Here is a 22,671-nt window from a genome sequence, read left to right as displayed (position 1 = left end):
GATCTTATATGTTTGATATAAGATTATTATAATAAGTTCTTTATCTGTAAAATTTTAATTTTTTTTGTATTTTTAGATGGACAGAGTCTTCTCCCAATAATAGTAATTTTTTTAAAAAATAATCTGTATTTTTGTTTTTTTCTAAATTATACCTCTACATGGACTTTGATCTCAATATAAATTATTGTTTGTTATTATATTTTTATTCTAAAGTTATTTATAATTTATGATTGTACATGAGTTTGATTATGATTGGTTTTCCCACTGCTGCCTTGCATGATTTTCATAATTAATGTCTCGTGGTTTGATTAAATACTTGTTCCTTTTAACAGTATCCTTGTCCGTATCCGTGTCAGTTTTAACAAATACATGATATTTTTTTTCTTCAACTAATCTCGTAATTTCTGGCCCCCAAGAAACATGGAGGCTTATTTACCGCACATAGTGTATGGCTAGCATCGTTTGAAATTGTATCTATATATGGTCTGTTATCTCGATAATAATTACTTTAAATTGTTAATTTGAATTTATATTTTTCAAAATTATATTTTTAGATAGAACCTCATTTACCTATACTTGTATCTGAACTCTTTTCTGCATAATAATTAATTTGTAATTCAAATTTTAGATATTCTAGATTGCATTTATATGTTGACTATTTCTCTTAATTTTTTTATTTTTAACCAAAATTTTAGATCTACAAATTGTATTGATAGATGGACTCTCCCTCAGTATCAGTTACTTTAGAACTTTTAATCCGAGATTTAGATTTTTCTAAAGCGTATTTACACATGGACTCTTTTTTCTATTTTCCTTGTTCGATTTTAAAAAACTCGTTCTTTTCTCCTTTTCTCCTTCTTTTTTCTCTTCTAAAATTTTTAAACTAATGTTCACATATAAGATTCACATATATCTCTTATCTTAATAATTAAGATACTCATTTATTTATACATGTATAACCTGTTCGCACAGTAAGGTAAACATGAATTTGTCGTGTTGAAACTATTGAACCGTGAACGATAGGTTAACGAACTTGTTTCTGGCACACCTAACGCACACACATACGTGCCGGACCGGTTCCCGGTGGGAGAGCTGATCGCTGAGATGGGATCCAAATCCAACATCCTGGACAATGCAAGGAGGTCGATCGATGCGTGATCTTGTCCGTTTGACGTTTATTCCATTTTTATCTTTTTCTTATCCGATTAATATTTTCTTTTTTCTCTTATTTTTTCGATTAATCTCAGAATTTGTAACCCGTTAGAGACAATGTGGAGTCTTCTTTTTTATATTACTTTATATATATAACTAGCAGTCTGGCCCGCGCATTTTGCGCAGCTAGCATAGTTATAAATTCTATCTATATATGGTTTCTTATCTACATAATAATTACTTTTAAATTGTTTAATTTGAATTTAATTTTTTCTAAACTATATTTTTACTTGGAACCACATTTACCTGTATTCTAAACTGTATTTATAAAAAAACTCTTTTCTGCATAATATTTAATTTATAATTCAAATTTAGATGCTTCTAATTATATTTATAAATGGACGTTTTCTCTTAACTTTTCTAATTTTTAACAAAAATTTTAGATCTTTTCAAATTGTATTTACAGATGGACTTTTCCCTTAATATCAATTATTTAAAATTTTTAATCCAAGATTTGAATTTTTCTAATCTGTATTTACACATGTACTCTTTTTATTATTTTTCTTTATTTTTAATTTCGAAATTGTATTTCTGATCTAGTTATTTTTAACCGGAATTTTGGATGTTTCCAAATTGTATTTATAGATGGACTCTTCCCTCAATATCAATTACTTTAAAAATTGCTATCCAAGATTTAGATTTTTCTAAACATTATTATGTGTGGACTCTTTTTATTATTTTTCTTTATTTTAATTAATCTTTTCTTCCCTCGTCCGATCTAAAAAATAACACCGTCTTTCTTTGATTTTTATTATCTGATTCAAAAGAAACCGTTCTTTTTTTTCTCTTATGCAAACCTATAACCTGACCGTTTTCCGATTAAAAAAGAACATTATATTTCTTTGATTTCCAACCATTTTTTTAAAAAAGGCGTCCATAGAATCTGAATCCGATTAAAAAAGAACATTATATTTCTTTGATTTCCAACCATTTTTTAAAAAAAGGCGTCCATAGAATCTGAATGATAGAACTTTCTTTTTTTCTTTTCAATGGGTTGTTGTTAGCATTGTTCCATTCAAAAGTAACCATTCTTTTCTCCTTTTTCCTCTTATGAAAACCTAAAAGTTGATCATTCTCCGATTCAAAAAAATCGCTTTTCTAAAACCTGATCGTTGTCCGGGGCCTTGTAACGCTTCGCCCCAGCACTAAATATTGCAAAAACCTATTTTTTTTCCCTTTCATTATCTGATTCCAAAAAATATTACCTTTTATGTTTATCTCTTATTTTGCTTTGATGAATTTTCCTTTCATTGTCCGATTCCAAAAATTTTTGTCTTTTCTTTTTTTTTATCTCTTATTTTCTTCTATTATGTGAGATTTTCTAGCCATTTCAAAAAATCATGTTCTTTTCTTTCTTTTTTTTCTCTTATAGAAACCTTGAGATGTACGTGTCCGATTCCAAAATTTTTTTTAAAAAAATCACGTTCCTTTTAAGTGTCCAATTCCAAAAGAAAATCCGAAGATCCCTGATTTGATCATGCTTGTGTACGTACTTTATCTACTAATCTAGCTTTGTCCGATTAGTTTCACTTTTTATTGCTATTGATCAGGCCTTTTTTCTCTCGTAGCTGTCCGATTCAAAAAAAGTATATCTTCTTTTTTTTTCTTACATGATCTGTCAGATCGGTTTCTCTGTCCGATTTGTTTCTACGGTTTCTCTGTCCGATTTGTTTCTATATTTTTATTACTATTGCAATCTTTTGAACAGTCCAACTAAGATTTTTCTTTATTCTCTTATTTTTCTTCGATTAATCTCAGAATTTCTAGTCCGTAAGAAACAACGTAAAAACTTCTTTTTCTATTATTTTATATATATAATAGATTGATGGGAATCACAATGCTTAGCAATGATACGCCGCTCTACACAATCTGGATTCTGGAAGATGATGGTGTTGGAGTACATTCTGAATCAGCTTAAGTTTAGGCCTTTAGGCGCCGTTATACGCATGCCCGTGGTTGGTGTGTTTGGCACTTTGGCAGCTATCAGTGGGTTTTCGCACGGACGATTTTCGAACAGTTAAACGTCATATTTTTTTAAAAAGTTATATAGAAGTTGATTATCTCGTATTTCTAAAATTTATTTTTAACATTGTAGTAGTTAATTATATTGTTTATACCATGAAATAATTAAAAACTAGATAATCTTTTATCTTCGTATAAGAAAAAAAATGCAGTTCCTAGCCACAAGCAGCCTCAACGGTTAATGTTTCTTTCACGGTACAGTTTTTTCGATCATTTGCCATCTGTTCCAAAAAATTATTTACCTTTTAAACAGAAACCTGAACAACCTTGTGCCTATATTCATCCCTATAAGTAATTTTTGGCGGATTATATCTGCGGATTGTTAAACTGATTAATTAATTAAAAGGACTACTTCATGAATAGTTTTGAATATGGCCTAAAAGATTTGGTAGAGAAAAGCTTTATGATTAATCATATTTTTAGAAGCCCTGTGCAAACAATCCATTTTAAAAAAATTGAAAAAATCGGAAAAAAGAACAGGGCGTAAGCCCTAAGCTTCCTTCTCATTGAAACTCCAGTATAAATTTAGGCATAGCCGTTTGCCTTTACATCCTAAAGTGGAACATGTTTACAAGTTTATCCCATCAAGAAATACTCGGTGCTAGACAATGTTTGAAATATCCACTCACTTGGGCCGCGTTCGGCTCACCCCTTACCAGTTACCAATATCATATTTTCTTGTTTTTTATGTGCACGCTTTCTGAACTGTTAAACGATATATTTTTACGAAAATTTTCTATAGAAAAGTTGCTTTAAAAATCATATTAATTTATTTTATACTGGTTTTATAATTAATAATCAATCAATTATGTACTAATCTACCGTGTTTTCCACGCGAGACAACTAGGCCACAAATCTATCACCCTGAACGTGGCCTTAGAGGTATCGTTTCTTACTGTTTTAGCAGTGGGATCTGATTATAGACGCGTGACTAAGGGTGGTAATAGATCCAATATTTTTCTTATGAATTTAAGGATTTAGTGTAAAATGAGATGACTTAAAACTTTAAAGATTTTTGAGCTAAACGTCCGGGGATGTGAAAGGACTACGCATGGTTATAGTCTGCGTGTAATTTATCTTAATCAGTACTACCTCTGTCCCATAATATATGAGATTCTGACTATTAATTTATAATTTTTGTCATTCATCTTATTCAAAAATATAGCGCAAATATAAAGATTTATAAGTAATACTTAAACTATTTTTAATAATTAAAAAAATAATAAACAAAATAAATAATATTTTTAAATTTTGTTGAATAAGATGAGTAGTTAAACTTCATAAATAGACAAAATTTCAAATAATTATAATACGGGACGGAGGGAGTGACTTTGTACGGGAAAACGGTGACTGGTTCGACACGTACACACAGTGACACAATCACACAGGCCCTAGGAGATGTGAAACACCAGCGCCCCCCGTGTCCTCGAGGACCTCGACCAGTCGCTTCTCTCCCACCCATGACCCATACAGCACGGTGGGAAAAAAATGGCTTCACGACGCCGTCGCTGCAGCAGCAACACCACTCCGACTCCGACCACCAAGCGTGTGCTGCTCCTCCTCGTGCTCCTGCAGCAACTCTGCGCCGGGCCCGGGGCAAGCTCCGACGTCATCGACGACGAAGCGCCGTGTGGCTTCCCGGCGATCTTCAACTTCGGCGACTCCAACTCGGACACCGGCGGGCTGTTGGCCCTCATCGCCGCGGTGCCGCCGCCGTTGGGCCGGACCTACTTCGGCATGCCCGCCGGCCGGTTCAGCGACGGCCGCCTCACCATCGACTTCATGGGTGAGTTAGTAGTACAGCCGTGTCGAGCATCTCCTCAGTCTAATTACACTCGAAACCAACTCTGAATGCGTCTCCTTTTGGGTTTCCTGAAACTGCAGCTCAGAGCCTGGGTATTCGTTACCTCAGTGCGTACCTCGATTCGGTAGGGAGTAACTTCAGCCAAGGCGCCAATTTCGCGACGGCGGCGGCGTCGATCAGACCAGCCAATTCGTCTCCGGCATCAGCCCAATCTCCCTGGACGTGCAGACCAGCCAGTTCGAACAGTTCATCAACAGAAGCCAGTTTTTCTATAACAACAACATAGGTGACAGAAGTTCAGTCTCTGCTCATGTACCATTCAGAACTCAGATGGTTCAAGCTCTATTTTTTCAGTTGAAATATATTCTGCTTTTATTTTTGGGTGCAGGTGGAATATACAGGGAGATCCTACCGAAAGCTGAGTACTTCTCCCGACATGGGCCAAAACGACCTGACACTGGGCTACTTTACCAACATGAGCACTGAGCAAGTAGAAGCCTACGTCCCTGATCTTATGGAGAGGCAGTGCAGCAATCCAGGTGAAGATCTGATCAATGCATTGCTCACTGGCTCACCGCCGAGTTACAGTACACTTACGTTTATTAGGCCTATCTTTTCGCCATATGAACCAAAAATTGAATTTCGTAGATTTGAAATTGGCTTCGAGGCTTTTTAAATAGTTTATTTTTTGAATCATAAATAGTTTATTTTTAACCTTTATTTCTAAATTGTTAAAAAAACTTATATACAAATTTTATTTATAAATTATTTTTCGTTGGTAAATTATCTACTGACAAGTGACAATTCTAAGTATCGTGTTCTGCTTGCTTGGTTAGTGCAGAGAGTGTACAAGCTCAGTGGGAGGTACTTCTGGGTGCACAACACGGCGCCGACCGGCTGCCTGACGTACGCGGTGGTGCTCCGCCCGGACATCGCCGCGCCCAAGGACGGCGCCGGCTGCTCCGTCGCGTACAACACGGCCGCCCGGTTCTTCAATGCGAGGCTGCGCGAGACCGTGGCCCGTCTCAGGGCGGCGCTCCCCGACGCCGCGCTCGATCATCTACGTCGACGTGTACTCCGCCAAGTACAGGCTCATCAGCCAGGCCAAGCAGCTCGGTACGTGCGCTCTCGCCGGAGCCGAAGAAGAAGCGCTTCAATCGCTCGCCGGCCGCGGGACTGATCGAATTGGTGTGTGGTGCATTGGGATCTGGGTGTTGCAGGTTTCGGGGACCCGGCCGCTGCTGGTTTGCTGCGGCTACGGCGGCGGCGAGTACAACTTCGACAGAGACATCCGGTGCAGCGGGACGGGCGGACGGCGGTGGTGAACGGCACGTCGGTGCTGGTGGGGAAGTCGTGCGGGGACCCGTCGAGGAGCGTGAGCTGGGACGGCGTGCACTTCACGGAGGCGGCGAACAAGTTCGTGTTCGACCGGATGGTCGCCGGCGAGCTATCCGACCCGCCGGTGCCTCTCAGGCAGGCGTGCCGCCGGCGCGGCGGAGGGAGATGAGCTCTAGTATTTCTCGGTGCAGTGTAAGGCTGTTGCTTAGCACTTCACGTGCAATGTAAGTTGAACTGATACCATCCCGCGCTTTGCCAAATCTCAATTGGAAATGCAATAACATGCATAATATACACAAAGAAAATTACGGTTTTACCGATGCCTTTTTTTCCCTCCCCAGCCTATTTTGGTCGAGTAGGTGAACTGAATTTGTATTCGCAACAAGTTTTTTTGTTTACTTAACGCATTTTAGGACTTTGTTATCAGGGGAACCAGGGATTTAGCTAATCCTAGGGCTTAACAATAGAATATAAATCTTTTAAATAAATTTTAATTAAAATATAGTAGTTTTTTAACACAATTTTTTGTCCAACCCTCACACACCTAGTACCGTCCTGTTGGTTACTGCATCCGCTCGTAAGTTGTAATTGTAATAACACTTTATTATAAGTAAAACCACATGTAACATGCGGTACCTGGATCTTTCATGGTTATAACACATGGATACACGAGATAAGACCGTGATTGGCATATTTGTGAACGAGAAATAACTTGTAAATAAAACTTTTATATACATGTTCTTAGCGATCTATGAGCGAAAAATAAACAGTTGCGAAAAAACATTAAAATCAACTCTAAATTTAAAATTTTAATTTTGGCTTATAAACATAAGAAGAATCCAAAAGATGGGGTGTGTAGTTGCTGCACAAGGATAGCGAGCAATTTATGTACAAATACAAATATTACATATATTCTCCTGTGATTTAATCCGTATATTTAATGAGCTCTACTTTAATTACTGTCTTAACTAGTGATATGTTTGATCTAATTATGATTTTCAAAATGCTTGGCTGGAATTTGGACATATGAATTTCATGCAAAATTGCATGTTTAAAACAACACCATATGTTTATAGGAAATAGCTTAGTGTACCGTTTCGGTGTTGACGTGGATAGAACGACGGCGCGTGTGCTACTCGAACTGTGATCGTACACGAATTGTATGAGGACTTTTGTACATATAGCAACGCTCTATGTCCATATATGAACATATCCTTTTCCTGAGAAGAACAACCGTGCCAGTTGTTACGGTTGAAGCACGATCAATCCGTTGATCTTCCATCGGATGGTCCTCAGCGGCTGAAGCTAATCATCCTCTCCACCCTGCCCCTCTGCTATCAATCTTCTACTATCGCCTCGAGCCCAACTCCAACCCATCGCTGCCATCCCGCCTCCGTCTCTGTCCACCAGGAGCACCACCGCGCCGCCATGGCCGCCGCCGCCACCCTCCGGCCGACCGAGCCGCTCCCTCTCCCGAGCGGCCTCTCCCTCGCGCCTCGCCTCAAGCTTCTCCTCACCTTCTTCCGCGCCGATCTCTCCGTCCGCCCCGTCGACGAGTGGCAGCTCAAGTCCGCGCTCCTCGCCTTCCTCCGCGACCCGCCCCTCTCCCTCCCCGTGCTCCCCGACTCCGACCTCTCCGTGCGTAGCCTCCCCGACCTCCACAAGCGCCGGCGCGAGGAACCCGTCGCCTCAGGCGTCCTCCACGTGCGCGATCTCTCCTTCCTCCGCCCCCGCAGCCGCAAGGGGGATGGCGAGGCCGAGGGGATGTCCCCTGAGCAGGAGGAGGAGAAGTACTTCCAGTGGAGGAGCTCCCTGGTCGAGAAGCTGGCCGGGATCGAGCTCAACCTCGAGGGGGTTAAGTTTCAGATGAGCGTCGAGATCCCGCCCTCCGATGACTTCCGGGCTATGAAGAAGTCATGGGAAAATTTCTACGCGTCTGAGCTCCTCAGTAGCAGTATGGAATTCTTCTTTTTCTTTTTTTAAGAATTTGTTGCTCATGGATGTCTGCTAGGTGGAGTTCGGTTTGATGTTTGCTTTGTTCAGGGAATCCTGTGAGGAAGATAGCAAAAAGGCCGGACACCATTATTCTCCGGGGTGTGCCATCCAGGTGGTTTGCGGAGACGAGGATATCATCGAAGGCCTCCACGCTGGTTACGCACACTATTTTCTCGACACTTGGTAAAATAAGGTGCATTTTGGTGTTCTTAACATTTGTTTGGTTCATTATATTGTATAAATGCACTAGTAACTCTGGGAGCGAACGTCTCAAACCTAATAAAGGCGAAAGGGTCCTGAGCGTAGTTGACATGGGCATCCACAAGGAAATTGTTTGATTCAGTTTTGTTCAATGTCCATCTGGTGGTTCCTTGTTTGTTTGTAGACTCATTCTTTCTTGCTCCCCATTACCGGTATACACACTTTCCAAGAACTTAATATGCGCATCAAAACTAGCATGACTTGAAATGTTGAAGTTATGTCATGTCTAGTAGGTTTTCATCTACATGCAAGTTTCTTCTTTTGCATATTGCTTGTTACTCCCTCCGTTTCACAATGCAAGATTTTGTCTTGCATAGATTCATATGGATGCTAATAAATCTAGACATATATATAAATTATATACATTCATCAATTGATGAATTTAAGCAAGTCTAGAAAGTCTTACAATATGAAGCGAAAGTAGTACTATATTTTAAAACATATGGTATGATTCTCCAAAGTAGCAATTAAACTCAGGAAAAACTAATATAGTTTCTAATACTAGTGACTATTGGGGTAGTCTAGGTGACTATTTATCTTTTCAAAATTCATAATAAAGAAGCTTGGGAAGTAAAGCAGGTAAAATAAATTTCTTTAGTGGCAGTAGGTATTGTGTGCGTAAAATCCATGTCACACAAAACAACATAACACAAATTCCTTGTGCATCAAGCACAATATAATGGACTACTGCATACCCAACTTGTGTAAATACATTGCACACAATTCCTTCTGAACTTTTCCCTATCGCTAGCAGGTTCTGAAGTGCCATTCACATTTTGGTTGGACTTACTCTGCATACCGTTTTCTTTGGCATACTTCCATCCAATTGGCAGGAACCTAAATATTTCTAGTGATGATGAATGGGGAGCAAAACAAGATGGAAGCAATAAGGTGATTATATCTGGACTAAATTGCAAAGTGTGGGTGCAATTTGAAAATTATGATGACTTCAACAGTGCGGTGAAGGCATTATGTGGACGTTCGTTAGAGAAAGTAAGTTTTTTGTATTCCATTACCAGTTATAGCTTATCCTTGACTTTCTATTAGTTCACTTAATACATGCAGATTATTGTATTGTTTGCATCTCCTCCAAATTTTCCTTTTAAGTTTTTTTTTTCATATGGATTTTTTGTTTCAACTGTGCAGCTGTGTTTTAGATTTACCTGCTGGCAATGATGCACTGTTGTTGCATAGCATCCAGCCTTCAGACCATCAAATGCCCTTCTGACATGTGAACTTGTATGCTAGAGGTATTTGTGGTAGTCTAGAATGGTGTTCCCTGTACCGTATATATTTGTTCTGTGGGTCTCTTCTAATACATCCAAGTGTGTTGAGCTTTCTAATAAAGTTAGCATGATATCACATCACCATCTTCCAGTAAAGTTAACAATCGCCATCTATTAGAGTGCCAGACAGTACATTCCTGTATTAGTCTGTTACACATCTATGGCTATCTAGTTGCTACCTTGTCTGGTGAACTCTGCCGATAAATGTTTATGGTCAGACAAATGGCTATGTTTATTGAAAAGAACTGAGAGCAAAGTGGCCAAAATAGTATTTACTGGTTAGAGTAAAGAGATCATACTAAATTAGCTAGATACGAGGACTACAAAAATTACTGTGGTATTAGGTAATTAGAGGTATTAGAAGTAATTATAAGTGCATCAATTTCTATGAGGATTGAGGACCACAATTGTTGGTAGGATTTGTTGATTTCCTTCCAATACAGCTCTGATGACTGAGAAGTACAATCTCATATTTGCTACCTTGGCACACAACTCAAGTTTAAGCTGCAGAAATTTGTTTACACATGAATAAATCCACATATGCATACTATTTGTGGCAGAACAGGCCTCAATTGATGTCTGATTATTGTTTATGTGTTAGAAAATATAATGGAAGCTGACTCATCTGTTCTGTTTAAAGGAAGGATCACGGTTGAAGGTAGATTATGAAGTAAATTGGGATCGTGAAGGTTTCTTCCGTAATGCCCAATATGAGCCTGTTCGGAACAATTTGGAAGAGAGAGATTCATTGGCTCAGGGAAGGAAGAAACATCACACATCGAGAATTGAGTCAGATCATAGAAAGAGATTTAGGGTAAGTCACAATATCAAATCAAATCCTTTAATATAAGTTTCAATTCTGTGATATGATGTGCATTCATACTCATGCTTCCTAATCTAACGTTATTGAAAACTGCAACTCTACATGTGTAGCTTCAAACTGGATACATATATGTGGTACATGCATGTATTTGTTATGCAATGTACTCCCAAGTAGATGCATATTTGCTTCTTGATGGGAATTTAACAGGGGAGCATAGGGTCAATACAGCATTCAGGCCCATTTAGCTATCACGGATGATTTGCTGTATTTATATTGATAATTGTATATGTTGTTCCTCTGGGCCTGAATGTTGTATTTCTTACTTCTTTTTACCATTCTCTATGTAAAATTTTCTAACATCTATTATTTCCCTTATGATTCAGGATTGATGGCTATAGGGCATGTCGTGATGATGAGATACATAGTTCTGAGGAGAGGGAAAATGTTTGTACTGTATCATTCTGCTTTTTCCTCGTTAGTCTAACAGTAAAGTCGTTCTGCATTAGGTAGTAATTACTATTTGCGGATGTCAGGATTAACACCCAGAAATCATAACAAAGATAGTCTTGCGTGTGATTTGTAAAAGAACTTTCACTGTTGGCATTTCAACATATGCTCATTCATTCACTATTTAATCACAAACTCACCGGGTCTTTATCTTTTCGTATTTGCTTGTGCTTATGAGCTAAAATTTAAAATATTAATTTTTTATAATTGATTTTGGGTTTTTATTATAATTTATTTTTTTATTTTTTCTTTTAGATCACTGAAAACATATATATAAAAGTTTTATTAATAAATTATTTTTCATCTATAAATATGCGTTTGACTTTTTTCATGATGGCATGATAATTTTCCTGAACGAGAAATGCAATGGTTAAGCCTGCAAATTTCAAGCATAACTGTTTATGTTGTGTTAAAAGTCAGTTTATGTTAATCGACATTGACGAGGCAGGTTCAGGTGCATTTTCTTCTGGATTGTCAAACAAGCAAGTTTTCTAACTTCTAGAAGTAGACATGCCTGACTTTCTATTCATCGTGGTTTGCGTGGCTACACAATCACATGACTGAATCTAGAAGCTCTTGTTAATGATGGGTTGTACCAAAAATCAGGTCAACGGGTAGAGAAAACAACATATTTCCACAACCTACAAAATGGATGTTGCTCTCTGAAAACTGAAATTAACCAGTGGTACGGTCCAGAGGTCCAGAAGTCATAATCTCCTAGTTAATAATAGAGCAACATGAAAATAAACTATGTGCAGTAAACCAGGGACGGGTTAATCCACTTAATTCTGTAAAAAAAATTATGAACACTTTTTGGGTAGCCACAGCGCCACACACGAAGTGGCCGATGCTCTACTGAAACGCTAGCTGCAATTTGCAACCAAACTGAAACGAAGAGGTTGGAAAGATAACAAAAAAAAATTTGATCTTTCTGGCCATCCTACAATACAAACATTTACATGTTTAATTCTTCGCGGCGCGGCGTTGTGAATGAATCCACGAGAACTGCTACCCTTTCTTCCCATGTGGATGACTTCTAGGCGAGATCAACTCATGGACGCCGGAACTACCCTTCTTGCCGTGTGAGGGAGCCAGTAATGGCGCCGCCACGGGCTTCTCGCCGGCGATCTTCTTGTCGCTCGCCTTCTTGCCGAGAACCTTGACGGCGGCCTTCGTCGCTCTCCTCGCGCCATGCGCCTCGCCGCCGGCGCCATTACGGCCGGTCGTCAGGATGGGCACGAGGTACCACCAGACGGAGGTGCAGCAGATGGCGAACACCCTGCCGAACACCACCAGGCTCGCCAGCAGCAGCACCGCGACGAACGGCATGTAGTGGCGCGGCCGCACGTTCTTCCCCCACGACCACGACCACCTCTCGCCGGCGACGGCGGCGGCCTTCCTCCTCACCGGCGCTACCGCTCCGGCCGCCGGCGCCGGGGCCGGGACCTTCACGTCTTCTCTGGGGCTGGAAGGCTCCGACGTCGGTGGCGTGGACGACTGCGACGAGGTCGGCGACGCGGCCTGCTTCCGCTTCTTGCCTCCCGCCCGCCGCTGCTGCTCCTGCTCCTCCGGCGGGAGCTTGACGATGACGGGGACCCACCCCTTCCCCTCCGACTGCACGAACCGGACCATGACATGGCCGCCGCCACCACCCTCACCGGCGCCGCTGCCGACGCGGCGCAGGATCTTCTCCCGCCGCGACTCGAGCTCGGACAGCACGGTGGAGAACTTGTCGAGCCCCCTCGACGCGTACGGGTTCTCCTTCTTCCCACCGGCCTGCTTCTTCTTCTTCACCGCCTCCGGCGCCGCCGCCTTGTCGACGTCCTTGAAACTGCCCGTGCCGCAGAACATCATCTCTTGCAGAATTTACCGTGTGCGATCCCTCCTCTGCCGCCACGGACAAGAGCCTTTTAAAGCGAGGCCGCCGCTTACGGCGTAGCAGCAGCACAAGCTCCATCTGCTGGTCATCTTTTCACCTAAAAAAAAAGGTAAACGATATGTTATAAATAAAAAATAATTTATATAAACTTCAAAAAAATTATAAATAAACTTTTATATTTTTATATATGTCCTTAACTATTTAAAAACAAAAGCCGAAGAAATAAAATACGATAAAAATCTTAAAATCAGCTGAAAATTTAAGATTAAATATTTAAATTTTGACTTATAAATATAATTAAAAGGGTGTTCTTTATTAGGTCGCCGCGACCATGAGACCGCGACGACCTGCTCTTCTTCATCTGCGTGTGATTCTTTTTTCCTTTTGGTGTCTTTTTTTTCTAGAGTGAAGACTTGATCTTCATGCGGAGGCGTCTTTGTGCGTGATTAATTACCTGTGCTTGGTCAAGTATGGAGGTCTGGAAACCTATTTAATTTTTGTGCCTTGCTTGCCACGATTGACCTGGTATGGTTGTGTGTCGTCCTGTACGAGTAACAAAATGCAAGAATCTGCCGAGAACAACGATGTGATAACTATTAATTTTAGTCCTGTGATTCCGCATCAAGCTAGCTACCGACATGACAGTTACCCGTCGAGATCAGCGTAAATTATGAGATCGAAACAGTTGTAGCTCCTCACCTGGTAGCCAATGGCGTGCAAATAATCTGATCTGATTATGTGCAGCTCAGATCAGACTAGCTCCAGAATGCTCGTTTGTTGACCATAACCCCATATCAAATGGGATCGATTGAGTTTCTGCACTTATTCCTTTACAACTTAACAAAGAATCATTAGTGTTTCTGTATGAATTATTCGGATGCAGGCTTTGGCTGATTACGTTTGATTTCACGAGCTAGCGGCGTGAGATTGGTTTCCGCGTCATAGATCGGTTGCTCTCGTGGTTTTGGAGATAATTACCTGAACTTTCTGCCGGATTAGGATCCATGTCATCGCGTTTGCAGCGTTGATTTTATTTTTTTATTTTTTTTTGCGAGCGTGAGCTGCTGACGCGCAGCAAGATTTGATTGCTGGGCAAGGCGTGGACTCTGAATTCTGAAAGCCTTATCGTCGCGCCGCTCAAACAGCCTTGTATTCTTGAATGGATCAAAAGGCTGTATGATCCAGCGTTAGCCCTGATTAATTCAACTGGAAACAAGTCAAGTTTCGAGCGCACATATGGTCATAAGTTCTTTTTGTGTCATAAGCTCTTCCTTACTGTCTTTTACTTTCTCTTTCTAAATAAATAAAATTTATACCCGCTCCAATTTTTAAGATTTGATGTCGTCAACTGTTTGAGAGCATTTTAATCATTATTACAAAGGAATCTAAAGGTAATATATTTTTTAGTGTACAAACTGAGTTCCAAGTACACATACCTAAAAGTATCAAAAAAATATTACACAAAAAAATTGGTTTCACTGGCTATTTTTTTAAGGACATTAACTTTTCTCTTTGTTTGATCACTCATTTTGTTCAATTATTTTCTACAAAAATAGGTCATTTTGTAAAATCATAAGTTACACTTAAAGTTTATTAAATAACAAAAAAATTAAAATTAAAATAATAATAATCTTATTTTTTATAACAAAAATAGTTGAACATATATTTAAATGTTAATAGTATCAAACATGAAAATGAGAGAGTAAGTATCCCATAGTTTCGTACATGCAAACGCTTATACGACAAAGTTTAAATTTTAAAAGTTAATTTATGGTTTTTAACCTAATTTATTTTATAAATTTTGCTTTTAAGTCGTTATTAACATGTATTTTACATGTCAATTTTTTATTTGACATGTGATTTTGCTTTTTCTTAAAAAAGAAAAACGATGGAAACCTAAATTTCTAGGCGAATGAGAATAACGGCACTATATTCGAATCAAATCGGTAGCCTACAACAATTAATTTAAACAGTTTTAACTATTAATTGTCAGGGAAGCTGAGATGCTCTTGTTTTTCCGTGTATAGTTAATTTACGTTATAAGTTCGTACAATTTGCTTGGTTCAACTGGCTAAAGACCAGTGGCATTCTAGTATATCTGTTTGTCTGAAGAAGAATGTTCGACGGAAGCGCTTGAGGACAAGGCAGATACTCTAGATGTGACGACGTACATCAGTTCATCACCATATCCTACTAATTACTCCTAATAAATCTTAGTAGTACTGTACCAAGTTCAGCACTGACATCAGCGAAAGCTATTATACTCACTCGCAATGTCAGAGTTGATCATCGTTACCCTGCAATACCCTGCTAAAAACAAATCGATTATCGTTATACATCATCTCATCAGTCATCACACGAACTTACTGTGATAAATCTCTTCGAAGTTTTCTTCTATAAAAATTTAGCCAGGATCAGATGTAGTAGTATTACAATATTATATTCACCAATTCACCGACGAATTAACAGACAGTTGCGTCAGCTATATACGGCTTGAACTATGTTTTTTCAAAGGACAAATTATGTACGACTTGAACCAATGTAAGGGAGAGATCGGCCTTCTCAAAATTGATTAATCATCAGTATTTCGAAATTGATTACTGCCTTGGCCGCCGCCGGCCGACGCCTGGCAAGGATAAGCTGCCACGCCAGTTAAATTAACATGTGAATCTAATTAAGCCAGCTCGAATAATTTCAAACCTTCTGGATGGACTGCGTCAAACATGCGTGAAGAAAAATTAACGCAAGATGTTGCTGTCACTTGCTCATCCATGACTATCATAGTATCATTACGACCGTGCTGTCATCATAGCAGAATGCCGTAACCATAATGCGTCGGAACTAATAAAAGGGACATTTTTTTCGTAATGTATTCTTGATAAAACAATCAAAAAAAGACTTTTGTGTACTTTCCTGTAAGTACATTAAGATCGACATTTTCTACTCTCTGGAAAAAAAAAATCTTTGTGGATATGAATGAGGACGTGGAATGTTATTTTAGGTCGGTTGCAATATTTCCTTGATGATCGTGGGAAAGAAAAACAAAATTTTAGTGGATTAACAATTTAACATGGCCAAATACCTGGCAGAGTGCTACACGTCAGCTGTTTGCTTGTCAAATAAAATGCACTGTTCAGAATTAGGAAACAAAAACCGGCATAAAATACTGCTAGAAGTTAATCTATTTGTTTTTTTGATATTTATTTAATCATTCATTTTATTTAGTTTTTTACAAATATTAATTATAAATCAAGCTTAAAGTGTTTTTATGCAATAAATCAAATTATAATAAAATAGTTAATAATTATGCATTTTTAAATAAGACGAATAATCAAATATAGATTTAAAAATTAACAGCGTTAAATAGAAAAAAGTGAATGAGTTAGAGCAACTCCAAGAGAATGTCCATCTCACTTGCTATAGTTAAATTTGGTAATTTTGCATAAAAATTGTGCTCCAAAAGAATGACTATATGACTTGCCATGCCATATGAATGGTTAAACTTGAGTCCTCAATAGCCAAACCTAGCAACTCATTCCCCCACTAGCACAATTGTTATCCGTGGGTCCCACGTGGGTGGGACCCACTTGTCATCCTCTCCCTGCCATGATTTAGAGAGTGGGGATAGGTAGTCTCTTGTAGATGCTATATGAATTCAAGTTGCCAAAACTAAAATAAATGGCTAAATTTTGATTTAGTGAGTTAAAATTTAGCCATTCTCTTATAGATGCTCTTATTACTTTATTCAGTTGGACATCTAATTCATTTTTCATTTTTAGACGAAACAACATGATCTTTATTAGTAGTTCACTTCGACGACCCGGACTAACCTCGGTCCGGCCTGCAAGGTCCGCAGAGCACCCACCGACCATAATGGGCCTAGCCCAGAAAACCAGCCAAATTCGCGAAAGCCCATAACGGTGGGCCCAAAGGCCCAAACACAAGCCACGACATATCTCGGTCCAGCCATCCGCGCACCGCAGCCGCAGGCAACCCACACAACCCAAAGCCTTCGCCCAAAGTTCTGTGAGTCTCTCCTCCCCCCCGGTCCCCTCTCCTCCCCCCTCCGCCTCTCGCCGGCGTACGTCTCCGCCGCGATGGCCGCTCCGCTCCGGCGGAGCCTCCCCTCCCTCGGGCGCGCGCTCCTCTCGCCGGCTCCGGCTCCGGCGCGTATGCTCTCCGCGGCGGCGTCCGACGCCCTCGTCGAGATCAAGCCCGGCGAGATCGGCATGGTCTCGGGTATCCCCGAGGAGCACCTCCGGCGCAAGGTAACGCCCCGCTGGCCTTCTCATGATTGATTTAGTGGCCGTAGATTGGCTAGCTCTCGCGGATCCGTGTGGGAATCGCTCTAGATGTCTAGGTTTGGTGGTTACTCGTTAGTCATTAGGGATGGAACGAGGCACCAGGTCGTTGTGCTACGTGCTAATTGTCGTTTGGGACTTAGGAGGTTGTTCTGAAATGCGTGTTAATTGTCGTTTGACGTACTCCGTGCTAAGTGCGGGAGGTTGTTTTCCCCAACTTTAGATTATGTCAACCCAATGTTGCTTCTGAGGCAACGAATTTGGATCAAGTGATCCTTGTTTGGTTTGTGTACTGTGAACGATTGAACGTATATTGGTGTATATTCTTACCTCTCAAGTTGTTTGTGATGAGAGTTGACAGTATTAGGGCTAGAAATCTGTGCATTTCAGAGTTCAGAGGACGCTAGGGGTGCTTAGAGCATTCTCAGTAGCTCATCCAAATTTTATCAATCATTTGGATGATCATCCAAAATACATTCTCTTTATATCATTTATCACTCTAACAGAACATTCATATTACATCATCTATATATATTTTATTAATATTTTACAACCACCTCCTCTTACGTTGTTTTTGCTCTCTCCTCAATGTTGAGATATGAAGTGAGGATGAATGATGCTCTATTTTTAGAGGATGAGGTCTACTGGACCAACTTTTTCCTCCACGTACTCTATTTTCAGAATGGAGTATGAGATAGAGTATCTGCTGGGAGTGCTCTTATTGTTGGGAATCTCCCCTCTCACTCTAGATGTTTGTCAGAAACACTAAGGTTTCTCTTTAGTGGACACACAAACACAATGAGAAAGAATGCAAGGAGGTTTTGGCAATGCAGTCATCACTGCTCATGTCCTTTTTTTCTCTTTTTTTCTGGTTACCGAATACATGGGTACACAAATAAATAAATAGACTCACACCAGCTAGAATGCAACGAACTCTTCCTATTCAAATGCCACTAGATGCATGCACGGGAGCACACTCTAATACTTAGTCTACTACTAGTCATGCATCACATACGACTAACCACTACTCAAAGCAGTCACTAATCACTAGTTGTTGCATGCAATATGCTTTATTTGCACGTCTTAGATATTGACATCACTCTCCAGCCGCTTCGCATGACCCAGCTGCACTCCGGCCCAAACCTCTGTACTTGTACGTATCACACATGTATTCCCGTGTACTTTTTCTAGTGCCACACACTGCTACAATGCAAAGACCTATACAAGTATTGTCTATGTGCACAAGAACAAAATAAACATGTATAGTACTAATAACAAGATTACTATCTAACTCTTATTATTTATCAAATTTTCTCAATGTACATAAAATCTAAAAATACACCTGATAACATCAATCGCATGTAAAGAAATATGGAATTTGTTAACAATGCTTGGACTTTGAAATTTATAGAGCTTGTTGAACTATAGAGCAATTTCTCTTCGTACCATTTCATAGTCCAAATCTATGTAGAGGTATGCTGGTAGTCTGGTAGGGTGATAATTTCTTTTTCTAACTTGAGGTTAACAAAGTATCCCCAAAATAGTTAGCCCAACAATTAAGGCCTTGTTTCTCAAAAGAATGTTTCGTTTGTATGATTATTGTTTGATAATCAATTTTTCCTATGCTTCAAAGATCTTTTTTAACTTTAGAGAGCTTAGAAGCATTTATATAATATGGCCCAGCAGTGAATCCACCCTTCAGTCACATTTTTCATGATATTCCTCAAACTTAGGTGTGCCATGCTCTGTGGTGAACTGCAGAGAAGATGCCTACACACCAATCAGTTGTTATGTTTTTCCAGATTTATTATAGAATCAGTCATAGAACATATTTTTGATTGTGATCTATGTTCCGAATGACAATAAATTACTGATGAGCGGCCGCCCCACCTTTTAGTATTTGTACAGTAAATGGCCTTCTATATGTCCTACAACATGGTTGTGCATACACAATACAGATAAATTTAAACATTAATACATTAAACAAAATATGAATTTGTTGCTGCCAGCCTGCTGCTTTGTTCTCTTAAGGCTTAACATAAGCATCTCAACTAGCTAGTTGGGATAACATGGTCACTTTGTCCTTGTGAATTTGCAGGTTGTAATATATTCACCAGCTAGGACTGCATCTCAGCAAGGTTCTGGCAAAGTCGGGAGATGGAAAATCAACTTTGTGTCAACTCAAAAGTATGCTTCCTGTTTTATTTTATTGGTTATTCATCTTCATGAACTATTCACCCCAAAGGTGAACTGCCTCAGAAATATTTCAGATGAAAACAAATTGCCTCATATTAAAACTTGATATACATTTACATTCTCACCTGGATAATTGTAGACAACTAGATAAGAATTCTTTGATGATTTATAAGTGAATGCTGTTTCTTGTTTTTTAACGTGAGATTATTATTTGTGCTGGGAATTTGGAAGCTCCACCTATTCTTGTACAATGAAATCCTTGCAACTGATGTATTTGACCTGACATTGGGGTTTTCAACCTGATTAGGTCAAACAGTGTGTACTTTGTTTTTTTTTCCCTTTTATGCCTCACGCAGTTATTTTGTTAGCCCTTTTGTTATATAGCATTCTAGCATACACTCAAATATAACTGTTTCAATCACTGCCCCTTTTTCCACTCTTTTTAAGAACAACTGGTTCTAACATTGAGTGAGTAATAGGTGGGAGAACCCATTAATGGGATGGACATCTACTGGGGATCCATACGCTAATGTTGGTGAAGCAGGACTTACGTTCGACAGTGCAGATTCAGCAAAGGCGTTTGCTGAAAAACATGGATGGGATTATGTGGTGGGTCTTACTATTTATTCCTAGTACTTAACATTAAGTAGAAAAATTAAGACTACTAGATTTCTAGATATTAGGATATTTTGGAGCAGGATGTAATTGCATGCTCTCTTGAATTTGTAGGATCCTTTGATTCTTTATCACTTAGATATTAAATTTCAGGAATGTTCTTATAATGTTCTGTATGCTGATGCTCAAGTATCGAAAGTAGATTTTTGGTCCATTTATGAATGCATAGTCTTTTATTTGCAAATCGCCTTACATCCCATGTGCCATGTGATTCAGTGGCATTTGCCTTAAAACTATGTCTTCAGAATCACTTATTGTCTTATGATCTTAAAATTTTGAGGGGAAAAAAATTTATGAAGACTTTACTGACGCAATATCAAATTCCTGCAGGTTAGAAAACGCCACACGCCTCTTTTGAAGGTCTGTACACTACCCTACTTATCTTTCAATTTTCTGGGCTAACACATTCTCTTATATTTATGCAATTGGTTGTTTTGATTCTTGCATCCTTATAGTTTGATCAACTATGCATGGCAAATTACAACTATGACCCTCTTTTTCAACTTTTAAAACACACACGATGTTCTGGTTAAGGAATATGTGGTGTTGAACGTGGTTTGCATCATTTTGGTAGATAACATAGTCACACCCTCACAGCCCCACTGGAAGTAGTTAACATTGAGTTCAAGTGCCAACAGTGAAGAAAAATCCACTAGTCAATAGAATACACCTTCCAATAAAAAACAATGTGTTAATGAAATACTTAGGAAATTTCATTGATACTACGTATTAGCTCATTTTGTAGAAAATGAGGATTTGTAGCTTATCGCAATAATGTGTTCACATGTAGCGCATACCTGATGCAACATGACTCATGTTACATGGGGTAGATCCTGTCAAATTCATTACATTCTGCCCTTAATGAGAAGATTGGAGAGACGCAGACGGGGTGACAAAACTATGGCATATTTGGAAGACTGAGTGACGTGGCGGAGGCCTACCAAGGAGGCAAGTTCTGAAGTGCCATCTTGGAACTGTAGGACAAGAAGAGTATGTGGAATCGTGTGAGGGGCTGCTTTAAGCTTGGGCGTGAGGGAAGGGATGATTGATTAGTTTTAAGGACCAGCTAACCAAATGGGGGAGATGACGTGAGGTCCAGATCGAACGGCTTATCGTGGGTGGTACTTGGTTGCACTCGACTGTTTTGTTGACCTTCGAATTTTCCCTGTCTCGTAGACTTTGAACTGAAAGAAAGGTGCTTTTTTAATTGTAGAAAAAGTATATAGCAATATAGCATTCACATTTATCGTGACAAGTCAGAGATTGATAGGGAAAATTCCAAATTTTGCATCAACTGTAGTACATCGAATCTGATCTAGTCAGAGCCCCTCATCCTCATCAACTCCTATCTTTTGTTAGTACCAAGTCGAAGAGGACAAGTTAGTCACCACTGGCTGCCATAGTAGTTGAATTTACGTGCCTACAGCTTACGGACGCAACGCGACCACTGTTTTGGCAGCCTTTTCAGGATGCATGCATTCTTTCATAAATCCTGCCAATGGTGTTAACTATCCCTGCTACCCATTTTGCTACGGATTTGAAGGACAAACGCTGTGGGACGAAGGGGATATTACCTTTCTCCCAGATTTTTTGACTAATTGAATACCGTCCATTTGGTTGTGCATTAAGTTGGTAGTAGCTTCTCTGTAATTAACTGGTTGTTTTTTATCATGTAGCCCAAATCCTACGCAGAGAACTTCAAGTGGAGGGGTCCCCCGAAGGCAGAGCAAGCCTGAGGACTAATGGTGCATGCTACGTTGCTAGCAGGGCATTCACAAGATGTTTCCCTCCGTATGTGCTTTTTATTTTGTTTCACCAATTTCTTTTGTGCGAGTGTGGGCAAACCGTTCCTCAACCAACTCTCAATCAAACATGTAATAAGCGTGCACTCCGATCCAATGGAATGATTCCCATGTACTAAAATATTGTTCATCGTTGAGCTTACGAATATCCTGAAACGTTGTTTCATAAAGATCGCTCTTACTGGTTGCTTAGGGGGTGTTTGATTGTAGGGGTTAAACTTTAGCCTCTAGTCACATCAGATATTTGGACAGTTATTATAAATAGTAAACGTAATCTATAAATAAAACCCATGTACAATCTTGGACTAATTTACGAGACGAATCTAATAAGCCTAATTAATATATGATTAGTCTATGTGATGCTAAAGTAAACATTTGTTAATTATGGATTAATTAGATTAAAAAAATCGTCTCGTGGATTAGCTCTTATTTATAAAATTAGTTTTTTATTAGTCTATATTTAATACTTCAAATTAGTGTCGAAACATCCGTTAGTTTTTTATTAGTCTATATTTAACACTTTAAATTAATGCCGAAACATCCGATGTGACGTGAGGCTAAAAAGTTTAG

At 39.3% G+C, this 22,671-nt stretch overlaps 3 protein-coding genes and 1 pseudogene across 4 annotated transcripts; 3 read left to right on the top strand and 1 right to left on the bottom strand.

Annotated features, from left to right (window-relative positions):
* Nucleotides 1-4,477: 4,477 nt before the first annotated feature.
* On the top strand, nt 4,478-6,688 carry LOC102711549 (annotated as a pseudogene).
* Nucleotides 6,689-7,760: 1,072 nt separating this feature from the next.
* Nucleotides 7,761-11,388, top strand: LOC102711279 (A-kinase anchor protein 17A). Of its 2 annotated transcripts, none has more exons than XR_005812132.1 (5): nt 7,761-8,330; nt 8,420-8,564; nt 9,466-9,625; nt 9,779-9,882; nt 10,559-10,645. XR_005812132.1 is itself a non-coding variant. In XM_040525696.1 (5 exons), the coding sequence occupies exons 1-5, from the start codon at nt 7,805-7,807 to the stop codon at nt 11,128-11,130; spliced, it is 1,011 nt and encodes a 336-aa protein (XP_040381630.1). In that variant the 5' UTR covers nt 7,761-7,804; the 3' UTR covers nt 11,131-11,388. The 2 variants fall into 2 exon arrangements, 1 of the variants encoding a protein (XP_040381630.1); XM_040525696.1 differs by lacking the exon at nt 9,779-9,882 and adding an exon at nt 11,125-11,388 and having other exon boundaries at nt 10,559-10,732.
* Nucleotides 11,389-11,958: 570 nt separating this feature from the next.
* Nucleotides 11,959-13,120, bottom strand: LOC107304624. Its single transcript, XM_015839571.2, has one exon. The coding sequence runs from the start codon at nt 13,100-13,102 to the stop codon at nt 12,257-12,259; it is 846 nt and encodes a 281-aa protein (XP_015695057.1). The 5' UTR covers nt 13,103-13,120; the 3' UTR covers nt 11,959-12,256.
* A 4,001-nt stretch (nt 13,121-17,121) lies between these two features.
* LOC102719600 (NADH dehydrogenase [ubiquinone] iron-sulfur protein 4, mitochondrial) lies at nt 17,122-22,271 on the top strand. Its single transcript, XM_006657833.2, has 5 exons — nt 17,122-17,395; nt 19,527-19,615; nt 20,104-20,233; nt 20,630-20,659; nt 21,976-22,271. Exons 1-5 carry the CDS (start codon nt 17,225-17,227, stop codon nt 22,033-22,035), a joined length of 480 nt encoding a protein of 159 aa, XP_006657896.1. The 5' UTR covers nt 17,122-17,224; the 3' UTR covers nt 22,036-22,271.
* The last annotated feature ends 400 nt before the right edge of the window (nt 22,272-22,671 follow it).

The sequence above is a fragment of the Oryza brachyantha genome, chromosome 7 (genome assembly GCF_000231095.2).
Source record: "Oryza brachyantha chromosome 7, ObraRS2, whole genome shotgun sequence".
NCBI lineage: Eukaryota > Viridiplantae > Streptophyta > Magnoliopsida > Poales > Poaceae > Oryza > Oryza brachyantha.
The sequence above is the reverse complement of the archived record's forward strand: the minus strand, read 5'-3'. Positions and strand labels throughout refer to the sequence as shown.